Source organism: Lissotriton helveticus, chromosome 10, assembly GCF_964261635.1.
Source record: "Lissotriton helveticus chromosome 10, aLisHel1.1, whole genome shotgun sequence".
NCBI classification, from domain to species: domain Eukaryota; kingdom Metazoa; phylum Chordata; class Amphibia; order Caudata; family Salamandridae; genus Lissotriton; species Lissotriton helveticus.
In genome coordinates this window covers 1177940533-1177955759 of record NC_136071.1, presented here as the reverse complement: position 1 = coordinate 1177955759, position 15227 = coordinate 1177940533, and the positions used below count along the sequence as shown (strand labels likewise).

General features: G+C 49.1%; 1 protein-coding gene across 1 annotated transcript in view; it reads right to left on the bottom strand.

The window, feature by feature from the left end:
• The window catches only part of RFTN1 (raftlin, lipid raft linker 1), a 363828-nt gene that overhangs the window by 33695 nt on the left and 314906 nt on the right, over positions 1-15227 (bottom strand). The window contains exon 5 of the mRNA XM_078664025.1: positions 1548-1953. Within this exon, the coding sequence (XP_078520151.1) occupies positions 1548-1953 (406 nt within the window). The remainder of the gene's footprint in view (positions 1-1547; positions 1954-15227) is intronic.

Genomic DNA, 15227 nt, shown 5'->3' with positions numbered 1-15227 from the left:
CCGGTGAAGAAGAGGTGGGTGGTATAGGTAGATGGTTTTGATGGTAAGTAGGAAACCAGCAAAGAAGAGGTGGGTATTAGACGGTAGATGGGTAGGCTGTGGGTAGGAATCAGGTGAAGAGGTGGGTGGTAGAGGGTAGATGGAAGGTAGGAAGGAGATGTCAATGTGGATGGTAGAGGGTGGATGGGTAGTTGGAAGGTATGAAGCAGGTGAAAAGGAGGGTGGTAAAGGGTAGATGTGTTTCTGGTAGGCAGGAAGGAGGTGAGTAGTTGGGTGGTAGAAGGTAGATGTTTAGGTGGTAGGTAGTAAGGAGGTGAGTAGTTGGGTGTTAGAGGGTAGATGTGTAGGTGGTAGGTAGGAAGGAGGTGAGTAGTTGGGTGGTAGCGGGTAGATATGTAGGTGGAAGGTAGAAAGGAGGTGAGTAGTTGGGTGGTAGAGGGTAGATGTGTAGGTGGAAGGTAGGAAAGAGGTAAAGAAGAGGTGGGTGGTAGAAGGTAGATGGGTTAGTCGTAGGTAGGAAGCCAGTGAGGAAGAGGTGGGTATTAGAGGGTAGGTGGGTAGATGGGAAGCAAGTGCAGAGGCAGGTGGTGGAAGATAGATGGAGAGAATGCAGGTAGAAAGTAGGTAGTAGGTAGGAAGTAGATGATGAGATGGGTGGTTGATGTGTAGATGGGTTGATGGTTGGTAGGAAGCCGGTGAAGAAGAGGTGGGTAGTAGAGGGTAGATGGGTTGGTGGTAGGTGGGAAGCAGATGAAGAGGTGGGTGGTAGAAGGTAGATGGCTTGGTGGTAGGTAGGAAGCCGGTGAAGAATAGGTGGGCATTAGAGGGTAGAAGGGCAGTTGGTGGGTGGAAAACAGGTGGAGAGGCGTGTGGTGGAGGATAGATGGAGAGGGGACAGGTAGAAAGAAGGTGGGAGGTAGGAGGTAGAAAAAGAGATGGGTGGTAGAGGGTAGATGGATTTGTGGTAGGTAGGAAACAGGTGAAGAAGAGGTAGGTGGTAGAAGGTATATGGGTAGGTAGGAAGTATATGAAGAGGTGGGTGGTAGAGGGTAGATGGATTGGTGGTAGGTAGGAAACAGGTGAAGAAGAGGTAGGTGGTAGAAGGTAGATGGGTAGGTAGGAAGTATATGAAGAGGTGGGTGGCAGAGGGTAGATGGATATGTGGTAGTTAGGAAACAGGTGAAGAAGAGGTGGGCATTAGAGGGTAGAAGGGCAGGTGGTGGGTGGAAAACAGGTGCAGAGGCGTGTGGTGGAGGACAGATGGAGAGGGGACAAGTAGAAAGAAGGTGGTAGGTAGGAGGTAGAAAAAGAGATGGGTGGTAGAGGGTAGATGGATTGGTGGTAAGTAGGAAACAGGTGAAGAAGAGGTAGGTGGTAGAAGGCAGATGGGTAGGTAGGAAGTATATGAAGAGGTGGGTGGTAGAGGGTAAATGGGTAGGTAGCAAGCAGATGGAGAAGTGGCAGACAGGGCACAGATCGGGAGGCGGTAGGGAGGCGTAGGGATATCAACACTTTCCTCTCCTCTCTTGGAAGAGGTTGACACTTACTCCCTCCCCGCTCACGGGCGATAGGACTTGATGTGTCCTTCTCCTCCACCGAAGCCACTTTAGATGTTTCCTCGGGAAGCAGGTCTCCCTCTGTCTCGTCTCCCTCTGTCTCTCTTCCTGAGTCTTCGGGGGTGAGACCCTCCACCCCCAGCTTTGCTTCCCCCTCACTGTGGTCTTGTGGCTGTTCGGGGTGTCCTTCGTTTGCCGCTGGTGCCAGGGGGCCATCAGTGCTTCTGTGCTCCCCTGGACTGGACTCATGGTTTGAAGCTGGGTCTACGTCTTCGACTGCGTCCTTGGGGCGGTTCTGGGTTGGCGTTGCTGCGTAACTTTCTTTGCGGATCACGCCGTTGTTGCACTGACGGATGATGCCGACAAACGTCAAGCCACGGGTGGCAGCATCTTCAACCTGCAAATAAAAGGACATCTTGAATCAACCAACTCACAGATCAAGAACTTATAAACCTCTTCACTCAAACACCCTCTACATTCTACACAAAAACCCAAGGTTGTGGGTGGATCTGGGTTATGTAGGAGTAGTAACAAACTCTTTGCTCGACAACCTCTCGTAATAAAAGAGTTGCTAGATAGAAATCTTTCTTGGGACATGCACCCAACTTTGGAAGGACCTCCCCAGAAACATCAGCAGTGCCTTTTTCTTCTCCCATCTTGAAGGAACTACTGAAAAACCTTCTTAACAGTGGACACTTGTGTGCATGAACTTTGATTAGGAAAGTCTCCAGTGGAATTGCCGCCAAAATCTTACGCTAAAATGCCCAGAGAATTAACTTCCCAATTTACTCTCATTCTTGTCTGTGCCCTGAAATGTTTTCCCTTAATACTGCTCAAAAGCTTTGAAATCCAGATGTTATCGAGGTTACAAATGTGGAGTACTTCTGTTGTGGTCCATCAAGGCTTTTCTTTAAAACACTGTCCCCAAGCTGTGCTATGCCAGGAATATTCTGGTGATGTTTTCTCATACTGTCCTTTGTTTCTGTCGATGCTGCATTTACCATTATGCCTGCATCTGTGTCCTTTATACGCTGTACTGTCCATTGTAATTCTGTTTCTAACTATATTCTACCCAGAGCTCTGAAACCAGGACGAGTTGAGGCCACACAAGTACAACTAAAGAAACAGACTAGAGAAAGAGATATTCAAAAAGGTGGGATATTCAGAAAGACCCTGTGGGTAAGCAGCATTGATGGAGTAAGGCGTGTCTCGTGTAGGTAGGCTCCGCCTCCAGCATTTGTTACATTGTTGCCCGAACTCATTAACATAAAGAATGAAATCTGCATGGGTGGGGCGGAGGTTGGGGAATTTAGTTCAAAATGTAAGTGTGTTCAATGGGGTAAACACTCACTGCATCCACAATGACGGAAGCAAAAGGCAAGCAGCGATCCCACTGCGGAACTGTGCTAATCTGAAGGCTCTAGCTGTCTACCCCTGCATGGCCACGCGAGGGCGCACTGCAGTCTGGTGCTGTTTGGAAGACTGCACAGAAGCAGAGACAGATGACGTTTCAAAATGGCCGACACCGTGCCAACAGAGGCATGTTGTTTACTTGCATTTTCTCCAAGACCGTGGCGCTTTCACCCTAGATAACGTTGGTAGTGTGCCTTAATCTGAGGATGTCTTGTTATTCTCTGGTCTTGTGCTCCCCAGTGGGTGGTCTCCATCCTTCCATTCATGCCCCTACAGTCCATGGCCTCTACCATCCACACCACTGGTGCTGGCTGGCGAGCTAGACCACCTTTCTCTGAGATGGCACATCCTTCATCTGTTAAAGATAGCAAGGGGGGTGGACTGACAAAGGCAGTCACTCCTGCATTAACGCTGCCTTCCCCTTGACCCTGAACCAGTGGCCTTACACTGGAATGACACCCGTGCTTTATTGGTGCACTGCTGAGTCCTAGAGGTGAAAGTCACAGAGACAGCCACTTTGCAGGGTGTTTGTTAATGCGATGCAGCCAAAATGTTCCGTACTTGTGCCCTGCGGCTTTGTAGAGTTGCTGGGCTGGAAACTGTAACGGGCCAGATCTGGCACATTGCGTTGGCCCTGCATCCTGTGTGTTTGTGTGTGTGTGTGTGTGAGAGAGAGACACCTTGCTTGTGTTCCACCACACACCATAGAAAACCCCACCCACAGATGCCGTTGGCTCTGTCTGCGAGCGCCTCTTTATTTAGACACTGTCGCTTCCTGTCTACAGGTTCTATTGTTCAGAATATGTCGAGGGGCGCTGACGCGTGCTTCCGCTGGAAAAAGTGCTCAGCGACAGGGGGTGTCGGCAGGTGTTTGAACCAACCATGATTATCCGATGGGGTAAGAGGACCTGGGTCCTATATCGCCAAGCATGGACGCCCCAACCGATAAAGGTTAGGAAAAAGGAGACCGAAAATTAGTATATATGAAACAACAAAACTGTCTGATACTGTCTCTAAGAATCTGATAGACAATCTGGATCGCTTAAACTTGTGTTCTGTTGCAAGAACAGTGCCTGGCAGTCAGGTCAAGTATTGATTAATTTATGTGTTTGGCGACAATAACATTTTGATCAAGAACGTTTAACATAGCGATGATGACGGTACACAGATCATTAGGGTAGGAGGGTTAACAAAGTGTTGAGAAATTCCAGCTGTGGCGTGGACTAACAATGCCAAAGGTATGAAAATGACTGGTGAAGACAAACATATCCTAGGCTATTACACTTCACTATTTAGTGGAATAAGACATGATATGTACATATTTAAAGTAATATCACACAAAGGCCCTCAAAACGAGCGGTCTCCTAATTCCTATGTGGGCAGTAACAGCAGTTACCGGCCCATTCGAATTAAGGGATCTGGAAGACCTCAGCAGATCTCATAAAATCTCGAGCTGAATATCTGGCCTAAGATGAGGACATACAAGGAGAATTAGACCAAAATTACAGATTCCTCCAGTAATTTCTCTTTTCTTAGTGGGCCCTCCGGGTCCAACTCATAATGGGTCGGTTTTCCCTACAGTGATGGGGATAATCTAGCCCATTGACTAAACCCCTCCCAAGGAGGGCGTAAGTGCTTCTGAGTACTTCTGGGTCGACGCACAAACATAATGGTCTGCACCGTCCAGGTCTGAACCAGCAACCACGGGTGGAGCCATGACCAGGTGCATGCCACCACACCAGCCCCCAGTTGCCTTTTCGGTGTTCTCTCTGTGAGTGCACCCCCTTGCTCTGGGTCCTGTCACAGCTCCAGAACTAGGCCATCTCTGAGAAGAGTTCAGCAAGTGGACTTTGTGAACTGGTGGGGGGCACCCATTCATTTACCATAAAGATACACGTGCTGGTGCCAGGAGCAGAGCCGAGTTGCATTGGGGTCAGCTTTGAACCCCACATTATTTAATGTCTACTTGAGACCACTGGCGTTGATGGCCAAAGCCTGGGGCATCTCCCTGGTGTCATATGCAGATGACACCCAGCTGGTGATTACCTTCTCTAATAATTCCAGCCAGGACGCGGCGAAATTCAAAGCAGACTTAATGGCCATCTCGGAGTGGATGACAGCTAATTTTTTGCAGTTAAATTGAGCCAAATACTAGATACTTCTGAGAGGCAAGGACTTCCATCTCTGGGACAACGATGGTGGCCGCCTGGTCTCGGAGTACCCCCCGCACCCAAACCGGTGGTGAAGAATTTGGGCATATGTTGGATAAAGAACTTAATTTGGAGGTGCATGCCAAATCGGTGGTTGGGAAATGCTTTGGTCTATTGCGAGGCCTAAAGCCTATACTTGGTTTGTTTGACCCTCAAATGCGTCAGCTGAAATCCAAGCCTCTATCCTGGCCAGATTGGACTACTGTAAATTGTTACTTTTGGGTTCCAATAAATCCGTGATTAGTAGACTGCAGCGAGTCCAGAACGCTGCGGCCCGCGCTATCTTTGTCCTTCCTAAACACTGTCATGTTTCCAACCTCCTCCATCGCCTAGATTGGCTACCCCTTGAAAAAATAGTTTGTTTAAAGCGCTATGTATCACGCATAAGATTCTCACAGGCATCGGCCCAGGAATCCTGATTGATCTATGCTCCTAATACGTACCCACCCGAGCGCTGCGCTCGACGGATTTGCTCCTTGCCAGAATTCCACGAATACGAACGGCTAGATCTGGTGGTCGATCTTTTAAGCGGCTGGCTCCTGCTCTATGTAACTCCCTCCCTCTACATATCCGTAGCAACCCTGATCACCTGACCATTAGAAGGTTGGTAAAGACCTGGCTTTTCTCCCACTGCTAATTTCTCGCCTTGCCTCCTCACTCCGTGTTCTGCTTCAGTGCTGGGACGCCTCGATGCTGGGACAGCCATGCGCTATACAAGTATTCTAACATAACATAACATTGTGCTTTGCACAGTGGAAGCATTCTTTCTTTGCCATGAGAATGTGCCAGTGTAAGATGTACGCCAGCACAATCAGTATTACAGAAGGGGGCGCACAGTCTAACTCTGCACGCACTTTCACCCTCCTGAGGCGGAAGCCGGGAGGTCTCTTGCCTTTCCCCTTTTTTTAACTGTTTTAACATTGAATTGTGTTTTGTGCAACTGTGGGCTACACCAGAGCTAAATTGGTGTATTGTGACCCCCTGCGCTCAGTAGCGCTCCAGACCCCCTTTTCACCCCCTCCCTTCTTAATCCGGACCTGCTCTCGGCCGAGTGTTGACGCCGAGAGCAGAGCACCGGTTTTGGCGGCCATCTTGGGTCGGGTTGTGGTTCGTGACGCGATTTCAGCGTCATAAAAACGGACAGTGATGACTTCGCGCAGCGGACGCGATCAGCGGGTGCGCCGGACCTGCGCCGGAGTCGTGCCAGAGTCCTGCCCGTCTGCGCCCGTCCGCGACACGGTAGCGGACGGTGCAGCGGCTAACTCTGGCCACAGGATTACCTATTCTGCAGGTGATCTCCTATCTTATAATTCACATACTGCGTCCTGTCGATTTGTTTTTCCAAGTCGGTATAAAGGCAAATGTCGCTGTCCTGGATGTGGTTGGTACCCTAACATTTACAGGGTCTCAGAGCCACCCCACGTACTCCCCGTAAATAACTTCAAGTGCTTACTATTAAACACCCGCTCATTGCATAGGCACGCTTTGGATATTTTTGAGTTATTGACTGCTGAGTCACCACTCTGTCTTATGCTCACAGAAACTTGGTTAAATGAGTCCTCTAATCCTGACATCACGGCAGCCATTCCACCTGACTATATAGTCTATAGACAGGATAGGGCACTGGGTAAAGGTGGAGGTGTGGCTCTTATAGTCCAAAGATCTTTTGCTTGTACAATCATTCCATCTTCGCCCATCTCTGGCTGCGAATCCCTTGCCTTTTCCATTGCACTTTCCCCGCACCAATCATTCTCAGGGCTCCTAATCTATAGGCCTCCAGGTCTGCGAGGTTCTTTCTTTGACGAGCTTCAAGCAGCCATTACTGCTCTCTGTCTAAAGGTGGAACATTGTATAATGCTTGGGGATTTCAACATCCACATGGATGTCGAGTCGGACAGTGAGGCTATTAAAATCATGGACATCACTGTTCCTATCGGCCTAACCCCTTCATCACTAGTGCAACTCACGACAAGGGTCACACTCTTGACCAGGTATTTTCCACCTTCCCCCTTACCATGTCTTGCCCCACTCCTGTTTTATGGTCTGACCATTTTTTGATCAGCTTTCTTATTCAAGGTAGAAGTAAAACTTCCTGTATTAACTCGGACCAACTTAGGCACCCTAGTAGACCCTTTCACAAAATTACCCCTGAGAATCTGGCTCATGCATTTCAAGAGCATCCCTGTACCTTTTCCGGCCATCTGGAGAGGGACCTTGAAACTTTTCAGAAATGGTTGACTGAGAGGCTTGATGACCTTGCCCCTATTTCTACACCTCGTTCATCTAGCAAGCGCAGTTCGGCTCCCTGGTTCTCTAAGTCACTTGCTCTTACCCGGCATAATTGTAAGTCAGCTGAAAGACTATGGCGGAAACAGTACGATCAGGAAGCTAAGTCTGCCTACAAACTATTGATTAAATCTTATCACGCAGCTATCCTTGAGGCTAAAAAGAACTATTTTGCCAACAGAATTGAATCTGCGTCAAACTCTTGTAAAGAAATTTTTACCATCGTTAAAGAGATTGTGTCTCCCAAATCCTGTTCGGCCCAGCACAAGTTCTCCGAACCTTGGATAAAGGAGCTTGCCATCTTCTTTAATACAAAAATTAAACTGATCCAGGAATCTTTTCCTCCAGCTGTTCCTTATGTATCTCTGATTGACTCCAATCTGATGTCTTTTCCATCTGACACTTACCCCTCACTTTCGGAATTTCCATCTTTATCAGAATCCTCCTCTCTGGATCTTTTACTTAGGATTAAATCAGGTTCTCCACTTGACCCCTGCCCGGCGAGCTTTCTTGCTAGTAATGCCAAGATTCTAAATTCCCTGATCCACCCGGTCGTGAACTTATCCTTGTCTAGCGGCAATGTTCCCCCTGCCTGGAAGAAGGCAATGGTTGTCCCACTCCTAAAGAAACCAGGTCTCGACCCAGAGATTCATGCTAACTATAGACCCATATCTCTCCTGCCCAGTTTAGCTAAGATCGTCGAGAAGCACGTCCATTCTGTGCTTTCTTCCTTTCTGGAAGATCATGGGTTACTCCACTCTACCCAATCTGGTTTTCGCTCCAATCTGAGCACTGAGAGCGCTCTATTGGAGGTTAACGAAGCCATTAAAGAAGTTCTCGACGCAGGTGGTAGAGTAATGCTGGTGATGTTGGATCTGTCGGCGGCCTTCGACACCGTCCCACATGAGGCTCTCTTGAGAAGACTTCATGAGATTGGTCTACGTGGGACGGTGCTTAGATGGTTGAGATCTTACCTAGCCGGTCGTCGACAAGTGGTCTGGGCCCCTCCTTATTCCGCAGAAGTGCCGCCTATGGATGTCGGAGTTCCTCAAGGGTCGGTGCTGAGCCCGACCCTTTTTAACATCTTCATGACTCCATTGGCGGTACTTGCGGAATCCATGGGTGCCCAGATCATATCATACGCTGACGACACCCAGCTTCTCTTCACCTGCAAGAAGGGCATGGAGTTTGACGGGGAGAGCATCCGTGGTTGCCTTGGGGCTGTCTTCGACTGGTTTCAGCGAAGCAGCCTCAAGTGCAACCCTGATAAATCTGAGGTGCTCTTCTTCGGCTGTCAGGCAGATCCGCCTTGGCAGGAATGGTGGCCGGTGAGCATGTCTCCACCCTCTTCCTCCTCTGTGGTCGCGAAAAACTTGGGGATTAAAATTGACAACACCCTTTCGCTGAAAGCACAGATCATTGGTCTCACCAGCACCTGCTTCGGTCTGCTAAAAATGCTGCGAAAATTCCTTCCTCTGCTTCCTCTAGTTCATAGGAAGCTGACAGTACAGGCTCTGATTTGCTCGAGGATTGATCACTCGAATGTTCTATACCTGGGTTTACCTGATTATCTCCTGCATAAACTTCAGGTAGTTCAAAACTCCGCGGCCAGGGCTATTTTTGGCCTACCTCGGCAAGCCAGGGCATCAGAGCTGTTTTTTTCCCTTCATTGGCTTCCTGTCAAGAAGCGGATTACTTTCAAGGCTCTCACATTGACTCACAAGGCACTCCATTCGGTCGGGGCTTCGTATATTCAAAAACGGCTTGTTTTTTACAAACCCACCAGATCTCTCCGATCGGAAAGTCTTGGCCTGGCAACGGTTCCCCCCATTAGGAGGGCCAGGATAGGAGGACGTTCCTTTAAACATCTTGCCCCTAAACTTTGGAACTCTCTTCCTGTTGATCTCCGTCGCACCTCCAATCTTTTTGCATTCAGAAAAGCTTTGAAGACTTGGCTTTATAATCAGTAAGATGTTATGCTCTGTTTCCCCTTTTTCAGTTGCGGGTTAGAAAGCGCCGGGACACTCCTCGGAGTAGCCGTGCGCTATATAAGCAACCCCATTAACATTAACATTAACAGTCACATTTATAAGGGGAAACGGCCACTACAACGCGGCCGTTTCCACGAATACATTAACCACACATGCATTGCAACGCATGCGTGGTTAACACGAAAGCCTTTACCACGCATACCTTTACTACGAGGTATGTAGTAAAGGCATATGTGGTAAAGGTTCAAAATAAACAAGGGGGGCTTGGGGGGATCTCCCCCCCAAATAAAAACCTCACCTGAAATCACGTCATATTATGCAGGCAATCGTCGTCATTTAAGAGGAAACGGAAAAAAACTTCAGTTTCCTCTTAACGACGTACGACGTCACTGCGCAAGAATTAGAGGAAAAGGTTATGCGTTAAAAAATCATTCCGTTGTAACGCATGCGTGGTAAAGGCATGCGTTGCAACGGAATGCGTTGTATAAACATACAACCATTTATAAGATCATTGTGCTCAACACGGGACTATCCAGAAAGCCCCCATACATGTGAACCATCAATGTCTGGGTGTCGTGTGTGTCCTAAAGGCCTTCTGCAGACCGTGTCCCACCTGCATGAGATGTTTCAATGCTGGGGGTGCGAAGCTGAACCAGCAGCATTTCTTGCCCCTGGATATCTGAGTCCTCAGTGTGACTCGCTGCTGGTTACAAGAGGAGTCCTGTGCGGAACATACATGTTCTAAAGTCATGCGGTGAGCGCTGGCATTGCCAGCAGCCACAGCTCCCTGAAGCGGATACATTCATCTAACACAGCTGCAGACCCCTCACACCACCGAGATAGGGCCGAACCCCACTCCTTCAGGGATGTAAACTTGGGGACCTGCCAAACTGAACCCCAAGACTCTTGGAAGCCAGGCCATGAAATGGTGGATGGCTTGCTATACAAATGTGTGAATGACATCACCACGGTTTTCAAGTTGGCAACTGAGAAGCGCTTTGTTGTCAGCTGAAGTTCTAGGCGCTCACTTTCTGATCTGAATCACTGTCTGTAGCGCCAAAAAGTCTATCTGGCGTAGAAGCACTATGTTATCTATACACAGGTTAACCGTTCTAACCCCGCCTATCCATTCACAGCCGCTCTCCACACCCCTTCCACTAGCCCAGGTATTTTGGGTGTTTTGTAGAGTGCTAAGTGCCACCCTGCAGTCACTTCAGAGCGTTAGCGTGCCTGGCAGACACCGGGGAGGGTGGATATTGGGTGGAACAGAGACGTGCCCTCCTCTCTTCAGATGGAGGGAGGAGTTCTCTCAGTCTTGTCTTCCTTTAGTGAAGCTGTTGCCCTAAAGTTCGCGATCACATGGTTTGGGGAGGACACCCCAGGATCTGGGGGATAATGGGGCGCCCTGTTGTCACCAGCGTCTGTCATACTGTGTCGAGATGCGCCTGAGATCTCGGAGACTGTGGTAGGAAGAGTAATTGTAGTTGCATTTCTATAGCGCCTACTACACCTGACGAGGCGTCGAAGCGTTTTAGGCCGGGCACAAGCTGGCTCCGGAACCCAATGCAGAAATCACAAGATTCCGGGAACCCCCGGTTATTCTTGAATTTAAAGCATGCAATGCTGGAGCGGTGAGAGCAGGGGGTGGACGTGGGGGCTCTTCTGTTCTCACTGCTTCCGGTGAATAATCCGAGGGGCTGCGGGAACGCGGCTCCAGGTGCGGCGAGCCATCCTGCGTCACCCCGGGGCAGAGGGCCAGCCCCCCTCTACCCCCTGCGCCCCCAGCAACAGATTTATTGGAATGAATAGAGTTGAAAGGTGATTTCACTGTGAAACCACTTCTCGCAGCAGGCAGCAGGCAGTGTGTTCACCGGCGGTGCCCCCGCGTGGGCACCCACCCCTGGTGCCAGCTCACACTCGCCTCGCATTACCAACGCGCTGGCCGCAGACCCAGGGCTTCTTGGCGCCTCGGAACTGTGTTTGACGTGCACATGCGATCCTTTCTTTTGCTCTTCGTAAACTGCTTACGCCTGGTACTATTCAATTACATTTGTTTATTGGGTTGTATTAGAAAAACCATAAAATACATCAACAATATATAAAACAGTACATGATACAGACTCTATAAAAACCTACGTAAAAACACAATACACACAAATAAATAAATATCCAGGTTCTAAAATATACAATTCCTCACCCCGGGTGCCTCGTAAAAAACTGCAGCTTTTAAAAAACGTACAACATTTGCTGTAACGAATACATCTGAAAACAGCTGTAAATATAAGAAGGCGGGGCGGACTTGTACAATAAAAGCTCTCCAGGGTTACGTGTAAAAACTACAAAATATTATAAAGTGCGAAGAGTCCTGCAAGGATTTTTTTTCACAATCACATGGGCCCAAGGATTTAAAATCAAAACATCCTTTTGGGGAGGCAAGTGCCAGGTGAAATGAGTTAAATTTATTCTCACGAGCAGAAATCTATCCTTTCTGTTCTTATAAAAGTTAGGTCTGGCTCCATGACCACCATAGAAGTTGTCAACACAGACCTCCTGACGAAGGGTTTCAACAGCTCAACCTCGTCCCTATAAAGTTTGGCCCCTTCCATGAAATGGTCCCTTCCCATTTGTAATCCACTCTCCTCGGGGTCCAGAATCATCTCTCTCTTTCCGAGGTTGGCTAGAGAGTCTTTTAGGTGCCTGAGCCCGGGCATTTTATGGGCCCGATCGAGTGCCATCCAGTACCTCGCAACAGGTGCCTCTCCTCCTGCGCCTCAGCATCTGCAGCCAGAGGTGCATCCGTGGCAACGACTCCCCCCCGCGGTGCCTCCACCGCCAGGGCATCCTTGGGGCAGAGGGGTGAAGGAGAGGACGCAGCCATGATTGTCCAAGGCAGGCAGCACAGGTTGGACCGCGGGGCATGTTCCTTCCAATCTCTTTGGTCCATCCTCGGTGACGTCACAACAAGAACCTCATGGCTGTACCTCGTCTCTCTTGAAAATCAAACGTCTTCCATTCTCTGGAAACTCACTCCCTGAGCCTTGTGGGTTTGGAGACATCTTGAAATTAAACCAAAAGCAGAGAGTGGCTCTGAAGTCAGCTGGGCTGGGGAAGAGAAGAGCTCTCTCGGGTCAGCCCAAGCCCCCTGGGGCAGGGGTCTCCCATCAGCAGCATTGACTGGAGTTCTGGCAGCAACATAGCCAGCCCTCTGCCAACCAAGGCAGAAACCTACACCAGGGGCAAAGGCACCAGCACTGGGGGAACCCTAGCAGCCACCAGTGCACAGTTTGAACTTGTGCATCACGCCCTGTCTGCTGTGGTGCACCCGGTGACACAAGGTGCAGCATTTACCAGTGGAAAGGATAGTGGTATCTCGGATAAACCTCTTTATACCGTCCTGTCACCATCTAGGGGTTTGCCCAATGCCGCGAGGCCGCGAGGCCGCAGCAGGATACACAGCATTCTTAGCAGTTGTCCATATTGAGGCCTTTAAAACCTAGACATCCACCTGCAAATTCTTTACACTGTTTCGAATAGTGTTATAGTTAAAGCACTTATCGCTTTTATGTTAAATCTATTTGTTTAAAACCTTCCTGAATTTAGGTAAATGAGCCTCCTTCATGGATGGGTTGGACGGAGTGCCAGAGCATGGAAGATGACACGCGTGTCCACTCAAGCCCTCCATAACACCGGACCCAATACCTCAACAAAAGAATCTCCTTCCACGCCCCCAAGAGAAACCTCGCTCCGCCAACCTAGCCCTAGCCACGGCCCCCCACATCCACAGGGCCAGAAAGGGTGGTGGATCCTTCTCCTACATTGGGGTCAAGACCTGGAACGAACCCCCCCTCCGCATCAGACGAAGCCAGACACTGCACCAGTTCAATAAGGACCTCAAGACCTGGCTCTTCGGATGACCACGGAGCTGCCTGCACCCCCTCCCCCTCAGCGCCTTGAGACCCTCACGGGGGAGTAGTGTGCTTTAAAAACCCCTGATTGACTGAGATGGTTGTTGGTGAAAGTTGGATGGATGCGGCGGGTTGAGTGGGAGAAGGAAAACTAATGTGTTAGTGAACATAGCCCGTGTCTATAGATGGCCTCGTGAAACAGGCACAGCGACTATACGGTGGACGTTCAAACAGGGAGCCCCTGTAGTCGGTTGTGGTTAAATTTGGGGTGATACAGTGAGTGCCCTTCAGGTTTAACACTATTGTCGCTGCAATTTTCTGAAGTATCGCTACTGCATGGGTGGGACCACTCACCTCTATGAGTGACCGCGTTACAGAAACCAGAGCCGGGTGATATCAGTGTCGAGAAATATCAATGAGGGGAGAGAAGCAGAGAATCCAGGGTCTCCCACTCAGCCTCCCAAAGGAATATCAGCAAGCATCAAGAGGAGTGAGACAAGACCGAGGGCCAGATGTATTAAAATACCTATTTGCGATTCTCAAATAGCGATTTTTTTTGAGAATCGCTATTTGAGAATTGCAAAATGGTATGTATCTAAAAAAATCGCAATTTTTTTAGCGATTTCTTATTATTCCTTATTTGCGAATAGCAAATTGCGAATTTGCAATTAAGGAATAATTTCCCATTCATTTCTATGGTCCAGGAGGCCCATAGGAATGAATGGGAAGTTATTCTCAATTTGCGATTCGCAATTTGAGAATCGCAAATTGAGAATAATTTCAAGGGTGCAAGGGTGTCATAAGGGCACCCGGATGCACCCCTGAAATTCACATGTGTGCGCATATGGCGCACATACATGCCCTAAGGGCATGTATGTGCGCCACATGGCACCTTCACAAATGCAAAAAAGTGCTTTTGTGCAAGAAATCGCAAATTACCACCAACTTCAAGTTGGTGGTAATTTGCGATTTCTTAATGAGAAATCGCACAACTTGGGTGCTTAATACATTGCATTTAAGGAATCGCAAAATTTGCCCTTCCTTAAATGCAATCGCAAAATAAGGAATCGCAAATTTGCGATTCCTTATTTTGCACTGAAATTTGCTACATACATACCATTTTGCGAAAATTAGTTTGCAAACGCCGAAATTCTGTGAATTTTGGCGTTTGTGAACCCATTTAAACTTCATACATCTGGCCCAGAGTTACATAAGAGTCCCTCTAGAAGATTTCAGGCCCCGCTCAACAGCCAGTTTGGGTCAGTGGCATCATGCAGGGCTCGAGTCGGGGTCCAACGCGGGTGGAAGGCGTCCCCCCACTTATTTTACTGGGAGCTCGATAACTGGAGCAAATGGAGCCACACATTCACTCCTTGGCCTCTCTGGGGCGAGATCTCGCCCCAGAGAGGCCAAAGAGTGAATGTGTGGCTCCATTTGCTAAGGGGTGAGTGAGGGGAGGCAATGAGTCTGATAGTGGAAGCCACCTTTCGTGATGTCACTTCCCATCATGACGTCAGCGTCCCGCCACTTCTTTTTTTTAGGACTTGTGCCCTGGTGGCATGTAATCCCTACTGATGTACTAGTGACCGATGGCGTCACCATCAGGTCCACCCTCCACCAGGAGGGGACGTCTCAAAGAGCAAAAAAAAAAGCAGAGTGGTGTGGGATACGTGACACCAGGGGCGGCCTTAGGCATGTGCAAGCTGTGCACCTGCACAGGGCCACCAAACCCCAGGGGCCGCCACGCCAATATATATCCTTAATATAATAATCCTCTGAGGATGGATACATATTTGCGTGGCGGCCCCTGGTAGGGATTTGGCGGCTTCCGGCTCTGTTCCACTTTCAAACACCCTGAGCCCCCCT